Source organism: Durio zibethinus, chromosome 1 (genome assembly GCF_047325235.1).
Source record: "Durio zibethinus cultivar Kanyao isolate XHJ-2024 chromosome 1, ASM4732523v1, whole genome shotgun sequence".
In the NCBI taxonomy this organism is placed as follows: Eukaryota; Viridiplantae; Streptophyta; class Magnoliopsida; order Malvales; family Malvaceae; genus Durio; species Durio zibethinus.
This window is the reverse complement of record NC_143162.1, coordinates 25,974,330-25,995,983: the sequence shown is the minus strand read 5'-3', so window position 1 is coordinate 25,995,983 and position 21,654 is coordinate 25,974,330. Positions and strand designations below refer to the sequence as shown.

General features: G+C 28.3%; 1 protein-coding gene across 1 annotated transcript; it reads right to left on the bottom strand.

Annotated features, from left to right (window-relative positions):
• Positions 1 to 989: 989 nt before the first annotated feature.
• LOC111311178 (uncharacterized) lies at positions 990 to 3,112 on the bottom strand. Its single transcript, XM_022910554.2, has 2 exons — positions 2,361 to 3,112; positions 990 to 1,832 (listed from the first exon to the last, which is right to left on the bottom strand). The coding sequence occupies exons 1-2, from the start codon at positions 2,899 to 2,901 to the stop codon at positions 1,039 to 1,041; spliced, it is 1,335 nt and encodes a 444-aa protein (XP_022766289.2). The 5' UTR covers positions 2,902 to 3,112; the 3' UTR covers positions 990 to 1,038.
• Positions 3,113 to 21,654: the final 18,542 nt, after the last annotated feature.

The window sequence follows — 21,654 nt, the reverse complement described above, 5'->3', positions numbered from 1 at the left end:
TTTAATTTCCTCAATCACGAAAGAATCAAATTAAGAGTTTTTCTTTTTCTTTTTCTTTTTGTTAAGAAAAAAAAAATTCACCTGAAATCAAGAAATTTTGTGATTGTAAAATGGGGCTTACTTAATTGATCTGATATTCGAATAATAACAACAATTACATTTTTCGTCCCAAATATTTACGTGTTTTTCACTGTCAGTATGTTTGAAAATTGTTATTTGAGTCTCAGACGTTATCAAATGGTTAAACCAATGGTCTTATCGTTAAGTACCAAATATATTTTTTAATAGAATTTATACGTGAAAATAACGGTTATGTGATATATATAAATAATATATATATATATATATATATATAAAGAATATTACACTTTTAATCTTTAACGTTTTCGTGTTTTTAACTCTCAATCCTCAACGTTTGAAAATTATTATTTCAGTCCTAAATATTCTCAAATAATACCCAATGGTTGTAACGTTAATTACAAATTACCAAACATATTTGGTAATGGTGAAGCATAAACGGGGAATAAAGTTATATTTCTTTAAAAAAGAAATTAGACATAGACAAAACCAAGTGATACTCCAAACCACCAAAGGGAAACTCTTAAAAATAGTTGCTAACGAGGGCAAATTAGAGCAGATAAGCAAAGGATAATTATGAATTAAAATAAGAATTAAAAAACAAAGTACATTCTTAATGAATCTTTGGCTGTAAAGCAAACAACAGACAGCTTGAAGAAAGCTATTGGTTTCTACATCTTTCGTTCGATAATTGAGAGAAAGTAAACATCAAATCCTTTGAGAATCAAACTATGCCTAAAATCCTAAATGCCTCTTCGTTAATATCCCCTCTTAACTTTTATACTGATTTTTATGTTCCTTTTTACTTTTTCTTTTTCATTTTTTATTCAAATCAATCTAGCTACATGCAAATACAGAGTTAAACAATAAAATACAATAAAAATGAAATGGCAGGGAAAATATCCTCAAAGTAAAAAAATAATAATAATAAATTTTTTTATAAAAAAAATGGGATTACTATTAACCAGTAGATGAAGAAGGATAATGACCAGGATAAGACCAGGGCGGCAACGGAAAATCTGACCCACTAGCCTGAGTTTGATTAGATGGCTGCCTGAAAATGCCCATCTGTTGCTGCCCAGCAAAAAGCAGAGGAAAAGAAGCGGAGGAAGATGATGTAGAAGCAGAAGCAGAAGCAGAAGCAGAAGAAGCTGCAAATGAAGAAGGCAAAGATGGCAAAGAAGAAGAGAGTAATGGCTGTTGAATATTAGGTAATTGAGAAGATTGAATCATATGCTCTAGCAAGCTTGTAGCTTGTTGTCCATGGAAATCAGTAGAACTCTGTAGCAACTGAGAATACTGCCAATAATCTCTCAGCATATCAGCAGTGGAGCTCTGAAGGGGTTCGGATTGGTAATATGATCGCATTGGTATGGAGTGAGATGGTGGAAAATGGGTTGTTAGAGAACTAGAAACTGATGTTTGGGTAGCAGGAAAATTCTGCATTGGTTGAGGAACAAGCCTGACATTTCCCGGGAAATTTAACTTGGCCCTGTTTCCCCTGAATCTCAAGGCAGCTTCATCATAAGCTCTTGCTGCGGCTTCTGCTGTATCAAAAGTACCAAGCCAAACTCTGGCTGCTTTGTGCGGATCACGTATTTCTGCTGCCCATTTCCCCCATGGCCTTTGCCTAACGCCTCTATATCTTCTTCTCCGCTCACCGGATTCTTCAAGGGATGCCGATGCTGCTGCGGCTGCCACTGTTTCTGTTGATGTTGTTGGTGGTGCAACGATGTTTGTAGTTTCTTCAGTAACTGTTAAGAAAAAAAATGGAGAGTGGGATTATTGACAAAGAAAGCTAATCCTATCTTCTTCTTAAATATTTATTGCTTTGAGGTGAATGATTGAGAGGTTGAATCCTGAATGAAGGTGGTAATGCTGAAAACTGATAAACTGTTTGCAAATGTTTTACAATTTCCAAAGCTGACTAATTGAAACTTAAAATCAAGGCAATATAACTTGTTGAAAGATATGCAATATTACATAGTTTTATTATTATTGTATGTAAGTATTAAAATAAACAGTTATTTAATTTATATCTTATAAAAATGGCTTATTAAATTACTGATGATAGGAAGGAAATAAAAGGTCTTTTCTAGATTATGTAATCTTATGTAAAGAATATGTAAGCAAAGAAAACAGGAGTGGAATTCGCTAGATAACTGAAGGCAAAAAGGAGAAAGAAGATGAAGAAGCAGAAAAGAAGAATGAAAATCAGTGCAAAGAATATATTAATTGAAAAAACTTCATGGATTAAAGTGGTATTGATGAAAAATATATACCCGTAGTTGCACTTGCACCAGACGATGAATCGGCATGAGAGCCTCTGAAATCAGCAAAAGCTCTTTGAACCCTTGGTACAGACTCAATCAATTGAGCAGCATCCTTTTCTTCACGGCCTCTTTTTTGACCAATCCATAGACCAGAACCAGAACTGGAACCAGAACCAGATGGAGAAGCCGAAGAAGAATAAGAAGAAGGAGAAGCAGCTGAACCACTACGTCCAAAACTAGAGGAGACCATGCCAGCTAACTTAGCACCGTAACCCCAATCAGGAGCTCTTTGTCCGGGGAAAACATGTGTCAGGGCAGATGCCATTGCAGACATCTCGGTCGCTTGACTTTGTGATCCAAAATACATTTCTGCTTGATTCCTATGTTGCATCATCGGCTGGTTCAGTTCTTGAATTTGAGAAAACTGGGATTGTATTTCTTGGCTGTAACTATCTTGTTGTTGTTCTTCAGGACCGCCATCTTCAACAGGAGGACACCTGACGTACTCACCTGAACCTCTTTGGTGCGCCACCTTGTTGAGTAAGCACATGAAAACCAATGTAATCTTTGGGTTTCTCTTTTCGGTTTTCTTGAAATTTAAAAAAAATTTGTCTAAAGACTTACCCTGCTGTGCAGGTTTTGGAGCAAAAATTGAAGGAGAGCTTTTGATTTCAAATGAATGGTAGGTGGTTTTATATGTCGATAAGGAATTTCAAAAGCTTTCAGCTTTTTTGATCAGCTTCAGCCGCCATTAAAAAAGTAGTACACTCCTGAAATGACCACTATATATACATATATCCCACCATCACCACCTTTAGTGGATAAAAATTTACTGTGTTTATTTTCTTTATACAGCAACAACTTTTTGTTTTGTAATTTAAGATGTGATTGCAAAAAAGATATGGGCTGATACTGACTCCATGAAATGTTCACACAATGAAATTTGACTGATTTAATTAGTTGTTTTATCAAGAACTAGCGGCAAAGAGTTGAAAAAGGTCGGATGAGGTTTGCTTTTTGGAGAAGAGAGAGCGAAAAAAAAGATAACAAAAAATAAAGAGTTCACGTTTGAATTGAGTTGTGAATACCGACATAAAAAATGTAAAATTTCAGGGGGAATTAGTAACTTTGGGCTAACCATTAATTAATGATTAGCCCATAATTAGTAAACTGGATTCTATCCTAATCCAAATTCGTTTGAACAAGGTTTAAGTGACCTGCCACCTCTTCAAGAGCTGATCATCCACGATTTTCAGAAGTTGGCGACAAAATTTATTAATATCAATATGCATTTTGTGCACCGTAATGCTAACCAAACATGACTTCCTTGCAATGAGAACTACTGAAAAAATTGTAGAGTTTTACATTCAAGCTCCATATTTTCTTTCACCTTTGTTATTTTTCGATGAATATAATAATGGTAATGATATATTTGTTAAAGTATGCAACTTTTTTTACTACATCTTTAATCAAACAGTAATATCTTGTCGTTTTAGTTAAAAAAAAAAAAGAAAATCTTATAAGATTAAAGAGGGAAAGAGCGAGTTTTGGTATTAGGTAAAAGCTTTCAAGATGTTATTGTTGAATTGATTACAAAGTTCTTCCAGGCTGATTAATTAGTTTTATAGTTTCACTTTTGATTCCAATTGACAGCTGCGTAAATAATATTGTTTTAAGTCATAGATTTAAAAACTGAAAGAATAACCTAGACTTGTTAAAAAAAGACGGTGCTATATATAGTATATATATTTTTGAATAGTTTTGCATTGAAATTTCAGTTAGGTTCTCCTTTTTTTTCTTTGGTTCAGAGGGGAATTTTCGAAGTTTGAGTTAGTCTAAAATGAAGAAATAATTTAAAAAGTTAAAAGAGTTAGTCTAAAATGAAGAATTAATTTAAAAAGTTAAAAAGAATTATAGAAAATTTGGAGGATTTGAGCTTTCGGTCATTTGCATCAATCAAAAGTCATCGCAATTGGCTTATAATTTTACATTAAAACTATTATTATTTGTATATGCATAATAAAGAAATTGCATTTGCCGAGAATTAAATTAACTGTAGAGTTATATTAATTATTTTATTTATTTATTTATTTATTTTGGGATGTGTATGGTCAAAACACGTTTCTCTCTGACATGCTCCATGTGCTCAACAGCATATTCAACTATAAACTCAACACCAGAAAAAAAAAAAAAAAATAGAACCATTCAATTTAAGGTGCTTCAAATTACTAAGGTCAAAAGGAGATTATTGACAAATTTTTTTTATGATTTCAACCAATTCTCAGCACCATTACCATTTTATTTTATGTTTCAGTCGAACAATTCGATTTCTTATAAATCATATGAAAGTAATCAATAATAAAAGTCTATAAGAGTTTGGCTGAACTACCCTAATGTTCCAGCTTTAAGAGGAGCATAAGTTTGGCAGAGTTTGTTCATTTTCTCTTTCAATTCGGCGAAAATTCTGTATTGTGTTTTAAGTACAACAGCTTAGATTTGTGGGGGCGAACAGGGCATTTGGCATGGAAAGGTTAAAGACAGGAGACTTTTGGAGAAGTTAATGTCACTCAGAACAAAGAACATTTGGTCAACTCTTCAAAATCCATATATACGTGGACACTATTAGGTAAAGAGATAGGGCCCTCAAATTGGACTAATGGCACCACAAAAAACTGCCCACACTATAAAGAAAGGGAAAAAAAAATGTTAAAATGGGAGAAGAGGCTAACCGGTTATGATAAAGGAAGTAATTAAATGTTACCATAACTTTATAACATGAAAAAGAAAAGAAAAGGAAAGATTACTTAATTAATTAAACAAATTATTTAATATATTTATATGAATAGAAAATATAAAAGCATAAGTGATAAGAATAATAATAACTTTTGTAAATAAATAACATCAAGCAATTTACACCGTTGGATGTAAATATATATATTTATATATCATATAAAAATGATATTAAAATGGTTTTGATTATATAAAAAAAATTCATTGTTAAATATTCAATGGAGATTATTGAACACTTTATTGTTTTGATGAATACAAAATGAAAATATTAAGAGGAGTTATAAATTACATTTTGTAGAAATAAAAGCATTATATGAAATCTCATCTATTACAATTTGATTTTTTTGGGTGCAATTTACATTTGATATTTGACAATTACTATCTTATCAATTTATTTATATTGTTTTTAAAAGACAATTTACTTATATTGTTAAGAATGTAAAAAACATGATTTTAATATTTTTATTATCTTTACATTTTTAAATAACAAATTATGATTTTTTAAAATTTTTATAACGTCAGGTAAAATACTATAATTTTTATAATGTTAACATTACATATTTTTGTTCTCTATAACATCTTTTATAAAAGATAAGAAAATTTAGAAACATTGTGTTTTTGTTATCATTTCATGAAATAGTTACATGATTTACATATATAATTTGTCAACCAATGCTAATACAAAATGGTATTGCTAGTTTATTGTAGCTTCTACATTTAATTAATTATTACCAAATTACAAAACATATTACGTTGAATGATACAAAATAGTATTATTTATAATATTAGGATTACAATAATATGTTATCAAATTATTTATTTTGTGACATCTATAACAAAAAATGATTTAGTACTATTTTACATGTTTTTCTTTCTGAATTACATATTATTTTTATCAAATGATTAAATTTGTTAAATTCTTTGATAATATATCTTGTAATTTTGTTAACCTTTACGATGTAGGATTTAATTATTAGTTAATAGCATTTGTAATCCTTAAACTTTGACTCAAATTTTATTTTGATTTTTAAATTTTAAAAAGTTCTAATTAGATTCCTAATTGCCCAAAGTGATCTTATCTTGGTTATTCAATCTATGAAACCGTTTGATGACAAATGCTAGCTGACACCATATAATGACATCAACTAACATATCACATGACAGATGAGAGATAAAAATAGAATTCTCTCAAAGTTTAAGGACCAAAGACGAAGATATCTCAAAATTTTATATATTTTATATATATGTTATAAAAATATTATCTTTATATTTGTATTTATATTTTTTTGTTATAATATAACTTATTAGATAGATTTTTGTTTTAAATTAAAAATAGATATTCAAAACTTAAAATTAAGTTAAAATTTTCAAATTCTTTTTTTAAAAAATTTAATGCATTTTAAAAACAAAATATTATTAAAAATATTATTTTACTCATAAATCATAATAAAACATATTATTTTCTATCCAAAAATTCATTTTTTAAAATATAAAAAATATTTTAATTTCCTTTTTAAATATATTTTATAAAATAGGTTTTAAAAAAGAAAATTATAAAAATGTTTTAAATTATTTTTTTAATTTTATATGAATAAAAAGTTTTTATATTTTTGAATAGATTAATAAATTTATTTTTGAAAACGATTTGAAAAATTTTGCATAATATTTTAGCATGATAAAAAAATTTTATTTAATTTCTTAAATCAATCTAAAATTTTTTACTTAACTTTTTAAAATAATATTAATTTTAACAAAATTATTTTGAAATTTTCATATTAATTTAAATTTTTTAAAAACTTATTTTTAATTAAAAATATTATTTTTATTGATAAATCATATCATAATAAAAATTAAAAAATATTTTAAAATATAATATTTTATAAAATATATTTGAAATATATAAAAATCAATTTTTCTTGAATTTTTTTATATTTTCCTTTATTTATTTTTTATAAAATATATTTGAAAAAGGAAAAGAAAATATATTTAATATTTTAAAAATATATTTTATGGATAAAAATAATATTTTCATTATGATATATGAGTAAAATAATATTTTTAGTAGAAAATAATTTTTTTTGTTTTTAAAATGATATTGAATTAAAAAAAGAATTTGAATTTTGAACTTAATTTTAATTTTTAAAAAACTATTTTCTATTAAAAACAAAATATATAACTAATAAATTATATTATAACAAAATTATAAATATATAATTTTAAATTTAATATTTTATAAAATATATATGAAATTATAAAATTTTGAGATAGTTTCGTCTTTAGTCCCTAAACTTTTAGAGAATTATATTTTGGTCCTTTTTTTGCTATGTTAGATGCTAGCTGATGTCATCATGTATTGCCAGTTGGCATTTGCAGTTAATTTTGACAATTCTATAGATAGAAGGATCAAAATAGAATAATTTTAGGCAATTAGGGATTTGATTAAAAATTTTTCAAGCTTAAGGATCAAAATAGAATTTGGGTCAAAGTTTAGGGACTATAGGTATTATTAACTCTTTTATTGTTAAACTACTTGATTGTGTTATGACTTTACTAAATATATTACAATAGGTAATAAGAAAAATATGTAATTTTCATTTTGCATCCTTTTCTTTTTGGATTATATATTATTCTTACAATATTACTAAGTTCCTTTAAATGCTTTGAAAATATATCTTATAATTTCCTTTACTTTTTGAATAGGCAATAAGAAAATTATTTAATTTTACTTTATGTTTTCTCTTTTTGAATTACATATCATTCTTACCTATTTTTAATTGTATTTTTTTATGAGATATTGATACCAAAGTGTTTTTATATTTTACAACTTGGACTGAGATTAAGAAGATTTATCCAAAGCTAAGAAGGGTTATCATTGGTCCTAACCCACTAACCAAATGAAAAGATCACATGGAATGAACTAAAGAGAATGTGTTCACATTAGCTCGAAAAGGAGAGCATTAAGATGGATGGGAATATGGCTAGATTCATGCATGAATCTATACACCAGATATTAAGCACATTTTCAATGTGAAAAAGCTATATTACATGAGTAAATGGAAGGCTAATTGTGTTCATACTGTAGCTTATCATATTCAAATGCAAATCCCATAATTTTAGGCATAATTTCAACAAGACAAGGTTGAAGGCAATTCCATCAATTATGCGACCCCAAACCAATAGTCCTTGAGTGTTCTCATGCTTGAAGGGATGTTCCTATCTTATTTAGTTTCAGTCTTTACTTTGTACTAAGTAGATTATAGTTTTGTTTATCTTTAAGCAATCTTTTAGATTGTTTAAAGTTCTATATCTTTTAGATTAATTTCTTAGAATGGTGAACTTCTTTTGTTTTATATCCAAACATAATATTCTTAGGGTGGTGATTTTTATATCCCTTAGAGATTGTTCTTGGCAGTGAACTTTGTTCATTTGCAATTCTATAAATAGTCTCTATATAAAACCTATTTTCGTTAGTCATCATTCCTTATGTTCTATTAGTATACCCATTTTGTAAGACCCCTTAGAGTGGTTTCGTAATTTTTCACATCAAATAGCTTAAACACCTTAACTACCTATTGCTGATGTCAATTTGGTATCAAAGCTATGGTAAGTGTCATGATATTTCAAGATTGGGAAGTGCCCATTTGCCAGACGAATGGGGAATTTGAAAAATGGGGGGCTTAAAAAAGCATTTTTGATAAAAATAAAAAAAATGAGTCACCACCAATCCTTTTTAGGGTGTGATTAGTCACTCAAAATTTTTTTTCTTTTTTGATAAAATATTTAAAAGGCTTAAAGGTTTTATAAACAAATTTAGGTATGTCAAATCATATTTAGGGTTTCGGAGTCGATTACGCATGTAAAAAGATTGGCATCCCCACAACGCATGTTGAAGACAGTATCAATTAACTGCATGTTATCCTTAAACTTTGGTTAAAAATGGTCTTATTCTAATGTTTAAGATTAATTCCTCTTTCCTTCTTTTTCTTATTAAAAAAAATCTTTTTCTTTTTTTTTTGTTCCTTTTTTTAAAGACAACATTTTTTATTTTTTTCTTGAAAAGTGAAATAATTTATTTTTGGATCAAAATGAAAATTTCCTAAGTATCAACATACCTTTTCCACTCTCCTATATTAGGTAGAGTTTCAAAAATATTTCTAACTTAAGGATTTTTAATTTGTCCCACAAAACCGAGATAATACTTTACATAAATAATAATCATCGAAAGTCTTCTTATATTTAGGCCAGATTTAGATGACTATGTTTACTTGAGATATTATCTTAGATAAAAACTTTTACTTTGAAACTCATTTTGAAAACAAAATGTATGATATGCATGAATATAATAAAAATGAATGAATGCATGAATGACATAACACAAATGTGTGATGATTTAAGTATGTATGACAAAATAAAAATGAAATGCAAATGCACAGATGGGATCAAGGGTTGATTTTAGGGTTTGGGGTATGTTTTAAGGTTTAGGGTTTTAAGATTTAGAGTTTTGGGGTTTCAAATTTAGGATTTAGGGAATTTTGGGTTTCATGGAATTTAGGGTTTTATGGAATCATGTATGTGACAAAAAATAAATTACAACAATGGTGTTGGTAAAAATGTAAATATTTGATGTATGTGACATGTGCATCATAAAAGAACAAACTAATTACAAATCTAGGCATTTACAAAACTAAATTACAAATAAGATGTGTAAGTGAAAACATGTGACACCATTTTGGAAGGATGTTCCACCATTTTTTTTTTGAAAACTTAACCAAACAAACTCAAAAATCACTAAAATAACCTAATAAACTAACATTTTATTCATTGAAAATTTTATCCAACACCTTGAGAACTTGAAAATCATAACAAAAACACAATCAAACACATGGATTTAAACATCATTTGGCCATATAAAGAAGAAAAAGTTTTGGCTACGTAATGAAACACCTTGGCTGAATGCCCTATCGCACCTCCAACCAACATATTTTCATTCATTTCACTCAAGCTATCATCACTTAGTCACCAAATCATCCTATGAAGGTATCTAGATCATAAGAAAAATTTTACCAAACATAAAGTAAACTAGAAACTGCAAAGAAGCCATGAACAACTAAAACATGAACCAAGCACTGACATATATCAATAATCCAACAACACTCATGCAAAACATAAATAAACTTATCATTTAATCATCATAAACAACATTTAAAAGCAACCAAATCATCAATAAAACCAAAAAGAGGTTTGGCCATGGTGAAGGGGAGGTTAGGCAAATCTTCAAATGGTGGTAATGGTAGGGTTGTTTTGCTTTCTTTGATTTTTTAGCGTAAATCTAACTATAAAGTAGTTGTTTGAATGTTTGGATCAAATTTGGAATCAAGAGCACAAATAACTATGATTTTTTTTTTCACAAAAGTAGCAAAATAAAGAGAACCAATACGAAAATGCTATGAAATATGATGAAAATACAAGGAATTCAAGATAAAAAAGTAGTGAAATTATACCTTCAAGCTAGCAAACTTCAAAGATTTTTTTCTTTCTTTTTTCCTCTATTTTCTTTCACATTTTTTATTTCTTCTTCTCCCTTGTTTTTTGCATTTTTCCAGCTCTCTCCTCTATTCTTCTTCTCATCAAATCCCATCTCAAATGAGAATGAAAATATGCCTCCAATTGAATTGAAAATGTACCCAATGGTCAAAGGTCCAAGTTGCTCCTTTGTTTTCTTCACAAGGAGCAAGCTTTCACCATTGGATCAAGCTTCCCAATGTCATCCTATGATCTAGAATGTCTAGTGCCAAAGATGGTATTTTTAATGCTATTAGAGTCAAGTGAAAAAACTATTTTACCCATATTATAAAGTTTTTTATTTTTAGGCTATTTTTTTAGAAAACAATGCTCTGTACTTCATTTTTGTGATTTTAATGCATCAAAAAATCTTCAAATAACATGGAATTAAGATTTGAAAATTTTTGTGAAAACTAACCTCTAAAAGGTTAAATTATGAAATTATTCTTAAGGGGTATTTTAATAATTTCACACCTCCTGAGATATTGCTAAGGTTTTTAATACTCAAAATATCATCAAATATTGTAAAAACATGATATAGAATGTTTTGCAAAACACAAACCTTGAAAAGGTCAAATTACAAAGTTATCCTTAAGGGGTAGTTTGGTAATTTTATACATTTTAAGGTACAATCATGGTTTTTAAAATTTTAAAAATCATAAAATAATATCAAATCATGATTTAAAACTTTTCGTGAAATTATAACATCTAGCTAAAGGATATTTTTATAATTTCACATCTTTCATGGTGTGACCTAGGTTCTTAATGCATCAAAAATCATTAAAAAAATTCAATTATAATATGAAAGTTTTTACAAAAATCTAACTTTAAAAAGGTCAAATTAAAAAAAAAACTCTAAGGGTATTTTTATAATTTTACACTTTTCAAAGTATGATCAAACTTTTTAATGTTTTAAAATTCATAAATTTTAATTTAAAACCACATTGATTCTAATTGATTGTGAATTTTGAAAGTTGACTCGAAGTTTATCCTTTTTGACCAATTTTGACCAAATTTAACTTTGTTTGACTATGTTTTACCAAGTTTAACCTTGAGGCATTTAGGTCAAATTGGTTTCAATTTTGATTTTAAAAACTTGCCAAAATTAAAGTAATGTTGGATTTGAACCAAGTTGAATTTTAAGAACTTTGCAAATGATCAAATTTTATCTAGATAAAATAAGGAGTTTATAGTAGGTCATTGTTGTCAAGTACCGGCAGAAGATGTTAAAGCTAACCCCAACGTTGTAGTAGCTCTTAATGCCAATCTAAAAGATGCCCTCTTAAAGGAGATGCGATGATAAATCCTCCAACTACAATAATAGCTGCGTATGCAAAAGAGAGAGAAAAGATAAGGCATAAGGAATAAGGAATGAATAAGAACAAAAAGAGGCCAATTCATACCATGAAAATAACCTTGACTTTGATGATGGAACCTTACCTTACCCATGACAAGTGAGAGATTACTTGTGCAAAAACCAAACCTCAACACAACATGTTCAACTTGAAGATAGAGATTATTGAGTTCGAAGGAAAAATGTAGCTTGAAGAGTTCCTAGATGTTGCCTAAAAGTCAAACTTGATCAAAATCAATCAAAATTAGTCAAAATGTATTGAACTTAGGTCAATTTTTCAAAATTTAGAACCAAATGGGACTAATAGGGCTTGAAAATGATATTTGTGATTTTAATGCATAGAAACCTAAATTTGCACTTCGGAATGGATAAAATCACCAAAATACCCTTCAAGGGTATTTTTGAAATTTGACTTTCTTGAAGTTTCCATATCATATTTTTATAATACTTCTTAATCTTTGGTGAATTAAAAATTTTGATCGCACATTGAGAGGTGTGAAATTACTAAAATACAATTTTAGAATATTTTTGTAATTTGATATTCTTGAGATTGATTTTTTATGAAAAGCTCCAGATCATGATTTAATATTATTTGATGATTTTTAGTGCATTGTAGACCTTGATCGCACCTTAAAAAGTATAAAACTACCAAAATGCCCTTTAGGGTATTTTCATCTTTTGACCTTCTTGAGATAGTTTTTCATGAAAAAATTCAAATCATGATTTAATATTATTTGATGATTTTTGGTCCATTAAAAACTTTGATCGTACCTCAGACGGTGTAATATTACTAAAATGCCCCAAAAGATTTTTTATAATTTGACCTTTCCAAGATCATTTTTTGCAAAATACTCTAAGATCATATTTTAATATTATTTCATGATTTTTGGTGCTTTAGAAACTTTGATTGCATCTTAAAAGGTGTAAAATTACTAAAATACCCTTAAAAGTAATTTCGTAATTTAACCTTCTTACGTCAGTTTTTTTGCAAAATGCTCCAAATCATAATTTTATATTATTTTAGGATTTTTGGTGCTTACAAAAATAAATAAGGAATCATGATTTTCCAAAAACATTGCATAAAAGGTAAAAGCTTTTCGATGAGGGTAAAATGTTCTTTTTACTTAGACCCAGCAACAATAAGAATGTAAACTTTGGCCATGAACATTTTAAGCTATGGGATGATTTTAAGGGGCTGAATTCAATGGTGAAATGTGGCTCATTACGAGAGAAAATAAGGCAAAAAAGATCGTCACTAGATGAAAAAGGCATCAAAGGGCTTGCATGCATTTTGTATGGATATTTACTCATCTTTTAAGGGCAGAAAAGAAAAGGAAGAGATAGCTCAGTGGCATGAACAGCTACAAAAAAATAAATGGAAAAAATTGGTGAGAGCTTTGTGGAAGCATAATATCTACTACATTTTTTCCATTGACATTTGATAGCATTCTATAACATTTACCACATTTTTCATACCATTTAGCCTTAAAATTTTTCTTTTTCTTTTCTTGAGAAAATCCATAGTTGTTCATTTTTCAATGTAAGCTTGATCCAAGTTTTCATCCAACTAAACAATAGTTTGGCTTGAAACTAAAAGAATTAAGCAACAACAACAGAAAAATCCACCACTGTTAGCCATGGGAGGTTCGACCAACCTTTATGTAGCATACTGAACCTCCCCTTAGTCCTTCTTTGTTCTTTTTTTTACTTCAATTAATGTTGGTGGATGATTTGAGTGTTATGCATGTTTGTTGATTAGTTTAGTGGTTTGTGTGTGGTGTTTGGTTAATAAGTATGTTTCATAGTCTTCTCACTAGTTAGTTTACTATATATTTGATAAAATTCCTTTCATGATGAGAATGCCTTTTATCTTATAGTATTATGAAGTTTGAATGCATGATGTAGCTAAATGAAATGAAAGCATGCTTGCGGATTACCATAGCATGGGAACTTCCTCCTTAATTGGTGGCTAGATGTTGTTGAATTTCTACTTGTTTGTAGGTGTTCTTGTTTTGTTCTTCAAGTTTTCTATGAGTTTGATCTAACTTGCAAGAAATAAAAATGTTAGATTAGTCGACTTTTTGGTGATTTTAGTTTGTCTACATGCATTTCAAAAAAAAAAAAAATGTTGGAACATGTCTTTAAATTTTTAAAACCCTTAGTTTTGGATCCATTTTTACTATAACGTTGCATAAATGTTTAGTTTGTAATATATTTTTAAATATGCCTAATTTTGTAATAAGTTTGTTACCATAGTCATGCATTTTTCATGTATCAAAATTTGCATTTTTATTAATAACATTCTTGTTATTCTTGTCACATGCATTCCCATGAAATGCCAAACCACAATGCAAGACCCTAAACCAACATACAAAATCGAAACCCAAATCTCAAACCCTAAACCTAAACCTTAAACCTTAAATCCAAACCATAAACCTATACCCTAAACCCAAACCGTAAACCTAAACCCTAAACCTTTAATCCAAAACCTTAAACTTAAACCCTAACCTAGACCCTAAACTAACCCTAAACCTTGAACTAACCCCCAAACCATAAAACCAACTTGATCCCATTCATGCATTTGCATTTCATTTTATTTTGTTGTCACATGGATTCTTAAATTATCATGTATTCATATTTTATTATTCATGTTTAATCATCATGCATTCATCATACATTATTGTTATGTTCATGCATACATTTATATGTTTTATAAATGAGTTTTTTTAAAGAAAAATGTTTTAAAAATAAGATAATATCTCAAATAAATATAACCTTTGAGAATCTTGCCTAAATATAGGGAACTCTCAAGGGTTATTATTTATGTGAGATGTTATCTTGGCATTGTGGGGACAATTTGAAAACTTTTAAGTTAAATATATTTTTGAAGCTTTACCTAAATATAGGAGAGTGGAAGAAGCATCTTGATATTTAGGACTTTTTCATTCTAATCCAAAATTAAATTGTTTTGCTTTAAAAAAATTAAAATGATTTGCTTTAAAAAAAAAATTAAAAAAAGAGAGATTTAGCTTTTTGGAATAAACGAAGGAATTAGTTTATAAGCATTAAAGTGGGACCATTTTTTCCAAAATCTAAGGATAACATGCAGTTAATTGGTATCGTCTTCAATGGATACTATAGGGGTGTTAATATTTTTTCACATGTAATCAACTCCAGGACCCAACTTTGATTTTTACAAATTGTAAAAAGGTTCTTTTAGTAAACTTTAAACTTGTTTTAAAATGTTTTATTAAAAGGACAAAATTTTAGGTTGGCTAATCACACCCTAAAAAAGATTAGTGGCGATTAATTGTTTTGATTTTTATCAAAAATGATTTTTAGCCTTCCCACTTTTTTTCATTCCCTAAGTCCCGTGGTCAAGTTATTGGATCAGCATGTCGCGATAGCTTGGCGACTCCATTAGAATACATTTTTAGAGAGTTAAGCAAAAGATTGGTTGTATATTATCCTAAATTTTGGTTTAATTTCCTAATTATTGTTTAATCTTAATTCCATGATTTTAAATTTCTCGTTTTCTTAAAAAGTGAAAACTTTTTAAAAATAAACAATTTTTAAAAATTTAAAAAAAATGTTTTGATTTTAATTTCCTTGTTTTTAAAAAGCATAAAATCTAAAAAAATATGCTTGTGTTTTACATTTCATGAATATTTTAATTATGCCATTTATTTTAAATTGTTATTATTTATTTTATTTTTAATAATTGTGGGGCATTTTAGGAAAGTGTGAAAGGTTTGTAGGTTTTTTCATATACACTCAACTGCATTACATGCATAAACTCTATACCCAGGCTCTAACCCTTTTTAGGAGGAAGTAAAGTAGTTGTGCTCTCGTGAGGTGTAAACCTCCATAATGGCTAGTAAAACACTCTCACTCAGATTGAACCCTTTCCGCTCATAGCTTGTAATGGTGAGGATCGGGGTGCTTTATTAGTCTATGATGGACAATGATGTAAGGAACAATTTTAGAACCTTTAGATGTCAATTCCAGCCCAACATATAGTGAACTTTAAGGAGTTAGCCCTTGGTAAATCCCTACTGACCTTTGTTGTAAAAATTACCTTAAATAAGTCACATGAAGGAGTAATCCCTAATGGTGCAAATAAGACTAAATTTTTGAAAGAAAAAAAGAAAAAAGCATTCTTTCAAAAAAAAAATTCTTTTGACATGCAGTTTAATTCATTTGATATTTGTCCAAAATGTGGATCTTTAAGAAATGTTTTAAAATAAATTTTCTTTTTACTATCCAGCGAAACCAAAAAAAAAAAAATTAAAAAAAACATAAATAACACACAAAAAACAAAAATAAAAACAAAAATAAATTTTTTTAAAAAAAAGTTTTTTAAATTTTTTGTTTATTGGCCTAATGAAAAAAATAAATAGAATCTTAAAGTCCTAGTCATTCATTCTTTTTTTTTTTTAATGTATCCTTGAATTTTTCTCTAGAAAAGAAAAAAAAAAAAGAGCATTTCATTTGATCCTTCTTACATACATTATCATGTTTTTTAAGGTGAAAATAATAACATAGTACATACACTCCATCTCATGCACATCTTAATAAGATAGTGCATGCACTTTATCCTTGGCACATCTTAATAAAATAATAAATGCATTCCATCTCCTGCATATCTTAATAAATAGTACATGCATTCTATTTCACACACATCTTAATACATGCATTCCATTTCATTTACATCTTAATGGTACTGTCAACCTTAAGTTTGCATAACACAAGCATTGCATTTCATGTAGACATATCTCATGGATATATTATTTTAGTGTACTCATATAAGTATATTGCATCAGTCAAAGGTATACATCTCATTACTCATAAAGCATGTCATTGCATTTCATGCATAAGGATCCATAAAACATGCATTGTATAAATTGCATTTCACGGGAACATATCCCACCACCCCTACAACATTACATTCTGGTATACACATTCATGGGTGATGAAATTTTTATCATTTGGGGCCTTGTACATATAAAAATCCACTATCATAGACATCTTTGCATTTCATGACATTTTTTTTCATCATTGTCATATTCATGCATAGACTTTTTATGCAATTCATTTATAAGAATAATACCATAGACTTTTTGACCTAAACCCTAAAATAAAATATCTTGAAAGTGGGCATCAAAAGGGAAAAAATGGGAGATCGATTAGAGGCAAGGATCGAAGCATTGAATCAAGAGGAATTCGAGCATGAGCTTCAAGAATGAAGCAATAGATCATTCAAAGGAATAACTTAAATAAACTAGCCTAAATATATGAGGGAATTTAAAGGATTTCCTTTTAAACAAAAATAATAAAATTTGACTTGCATATTATGCATCATTTGTTTGAACATTGTTTCTATGCCAGCTAAAGACAATGAATGGTGATTGTAAATATACACTTATCAAACCTTCAAAGCAAAAAGATATATTTAAAAATCTTGCCTAAATATTGGAAGATTTTGTTAAGGAATTGTCTTTTGGGGCCAACAATAAAATTTACATCATACTCTTCTAACTTTTGGTAATTAATAAAAGGTTCAAAGATAGCACATCCTCAAGAGTCATGGAAAATGAAAATACTAATAAGATTGATAAGGTGGAAAAGGCCCAGAAAGAGGTAAGAGAGACAATTATGGGAATACAACAAAACATGGATAGTAGTTTGTCGAGTTAAAATAGATTTTAACAAGACTATCTAAAATAAAAAGAATTGGTGAGATATAAAGGGCAAGGGAAGAAACACCTATGAAAAAACTAGTGTTTGTAGGGTTCACATATCCCTATGCTCAAAATCTTCATGTTACTCAAACACCACTGGCAATTTATCTATGGCGTGCTGGTTTTTCTACTAGGCCATCATTAGTTTAGATAAACCTCAACTTTGAAACCACTCATTTTGACCTTATTATTATGCCTAACTTGGATGATCCTAAAGAAAATAAGAAACTGAAAAGGGGGTCAAAGGTGGCAAAAAATATAGAGATAAAGAATAAGTACAACCTATTGGAAAAGAAGTTAAAGGCAATAGAAGGGCATGATATGTAGGAGTATTGATACCATGGAACTAAGTTTAGTGCCTGATCTCATCATTCTGTCAAAGTTTAAGGTCCTAGATTTCAAAAAATATGACGAAACAAAATGCCCATCAGCACATATCACTATGTACTATTGAAAGATGATAGGCCATACTTATAATGATAAGTTGTTGATCTTTTGTTTTCAAGATTTCTCACAGGCTTCGCAATAAGGTAGTATGTCCAGTTGGATTGAAATAGAATTCATTCCCAAAAAGATCTGGCTAAGGCTTTTATAGCACAATATAAAATGTGTTAGACATGGCATCAAATAGGTTGACTTTACAGAATATAAAGAAAAGGGCTACTAAGACTTTCAAAGAGTATACACATAGATAGAAGGATTTCATAGCCTAAGTATAACCATCGCTGATAAAAAAGAAAACCACTGTCTTGTTTGTCAATACTAATCAAGCCCTATTCCTTGATAAGCTCATTGGTCATGTCACAAAAAACTTTGTTGATGTGGTGCTTACCAGGGAGATAATATAAAACATTTTCATGAATGAAAAGTTTGAAAGTGAAAGACTATTAATTCAAAGAATGTTGAAAATGTAGCTCAAGTTTGATTACAGTTTGGGAAAGGTAAAATTACTAAAATACCCTTATAGGTATTTTGTAATTTGACTTTCTTGAAGATAAATTTTTGTGAAAACTTTCATATCATAATTGAATTTTTTTAATGATATTTGGTGCTCTAAAAACCTAGGTCACACATTGAAAGATGTGAAATTACAAAAATACCTTTAGGGATATTTTTTTAATTTGACCTTCCGAAGGTTAAAAATTTACAAAAGGCTCTAGACTTGGTTTAATATTATTTTATGATTTTTAAAATTTTGAAAACCTTTATTGTACTTTGAGGTATGAAATTACCAAAATATCTCATAAAGGGTAATTTCGTAATTTGACCTTCTTGATTTTAATTTTTTGTGAAACTTTACAAATCATGATTTTATAATATTTGATGATTTTTAAAGTATTCAAAATCACAACAGTATCTCAAGAGGTGTGAAATTACCAAAATTCCCTTTAGGGGTAATTTCGTAATTTAACGTACTTGAGTTAGATTTTCAGAAAAAAATTCAGATCTTAATTTCATAATATTTCATGATTTATGGTGCTTTAAAATTACAAAAATAAATATGGGAACTTTGATTTCCAAGAAAATGACCTAAATACAAAAAACTTTGTATTATGGGCAAAATGGTCTTTTCACTTAGTTTTAATGGTTGTCAAAATCCAACCTTTGCAATTTACATCTTGGATTATTGGATTACATTAAGAATCTTGATCCAATGACTAAATTTTACTCCTTGAAATGAAAATAAGGAGGAAATTTGAGCCATTGATATGTTTTAATCCAAGGGCTAGCATTGAATTGTATGGGTTATTTTTCTTCATCTTCTTAAAAGGCCATTCAATGTGAAAAACTAAGGGGAGAGGAGTTGGGTAGAAACAAAAAAAAAAGGAGAAAAAAAGGAAAAAAATTGTGGGAAAAATAGGGGAGGAAAAAAAGGAAGAAAAATCATGAAAGAAAAAAAGAAAGAAAAAAAATCCTTGGTGCTTTGCTTGTTTGCTTGAAGGCAAACTTTCTCAACATCCATTCTTTGCATTTCTTGCATTCTTATCACATCTTTTATTGTATTATCATTTTTTTCATCCATTTCTTTGTTGATTTTCTTAAAGGTTTCTGTCTTATTTTCTTTCTCATCTAACTAAGTAATAGTTGGATTGAAGTTGAAATTCAAGCAAAAAAAATGAAACCCACCATAGAAAAACCAAGTTGAAGGTTTGACCATGGTGTCCCCCTTGTTGGCTGAACCTTCTATTGGCCTTTTTAATGTTTTAATTGCTTTTCAATCTTGCTTATGATGGTTAAATGACTAGTTTGCTTGTATTTAGTATAAACTTTGCTTGGTTAATGATATATGATGGTGCTAGGTTTATGTTTCAATTATTAATGTATTTTAATATTGTCATGCATATTCACTTTGTCATTCATGTTTCGTTGTCATGCATTCATCATATTTTATTATGTTCATGCATATCATGCATTTGTTTCCAAAAATATGTTTTCAAATAAAAACGTTTTAAATAAGATAATATCTTAATTAAATATAGTCATTGAGATATGGCCTAACTATAGGGGAACTCTTAGTGATTATTATTTATGCAAGGTGTTATCTCAATTTTGTGGGGCAATTTGAAAACACTTAAATTAGAAATATTTTTGAAACTCTACCTAATTACAAAAGAGTGAAAGAGGTGTTTCGATCTTTACGGTGTTTTCATCTTGATCTAAAAATAAAAAAAAAATGTTTTGTTTTTAAAATTTGATTTGTTTTTTTTTTGTTTTTTGTAAAAAAAAGAAGAAAATGAATTAATTTTAAACATTAAGGAAAATAAGACCGTTTTAACCAAAATTCAAGTATAACATGCAATCAATTAGTATCATTTTTGACAGACACTATGGAGGTGCTAATATTTTCCTATGCATAATCAACTCCTAGATCCAAACTTTGATTTTGCATACCATAAAATGTTTTTTCGTAAAACTTTTAAACTTATTTTTAAATGTTTTATAAAAGGACAAAATTTTTGGGTGGCCAATCACACCCTAAAAAAATTACTAGTGAATCTTCATTTTATTTTTATTAAAAATAGTTTTAGCCCCCATTTTTGAAAAATTTCCATTTGTCCAGCTTTCAATCACCCACCCTCAGGTTTCGAGACATCATGATAGTTTGATGACTTTACTAGGTATACATTTTTAGAGAGTCAGTCTAAATAATGATTGTATGTTATACTAAATTTTGATTTAATGGTCCTAATTAGTGTTTAATCTCAATTTCTTAATTTTGATTTTCTTATTTCTTAAAAAGTAGAAATTGAGAAAAAAATTGAAATTATGAAAAAAAGTTTTAAATTTAATTTTCCTATTTTCCCACAAAAAAATGAAAATGAAAAATTAAAAAAAGTTAAAAAAATGCCAAAAAAAAAGTGTGAGCGTGTTTTACATTTCATGCATATTTTAATTATGTTATTTCATTCATATTTTAATTGTGTCATTTGTTATATATTTGTAGACACCTAATTTTTTCTGAACAAAATCTCAATCATTTGTGAAGCTCTTAAAAATGTAACTTGGTTCAAATCCATTATTTTTTTAATTTTGACAAAGTTCTAAAATTGAAATAGAGACCAATTTGACCCGAATGCTCCAAAGTCAATTTTGGTCAAACTTGGTTAAATAAAGTTAAAATTAGTCAAAATTGATCAAACTTAGTAAAAATGGATAAAATTCGGGTCAATATTCAAAATTCATAATCAAGTTGGAATCAATGTGGATTAAGATCGAAATTTATGATTTTTAAAGCACTAAAGAATTTGATTGCATTTCGAAAAGTGTAAAATTACCAAATGCGATTAAAGATGTTTTCGTAATTTGACTTTCTCAAAGTCGAATTTTCATGAAAATTTTTATATCATAATTGACT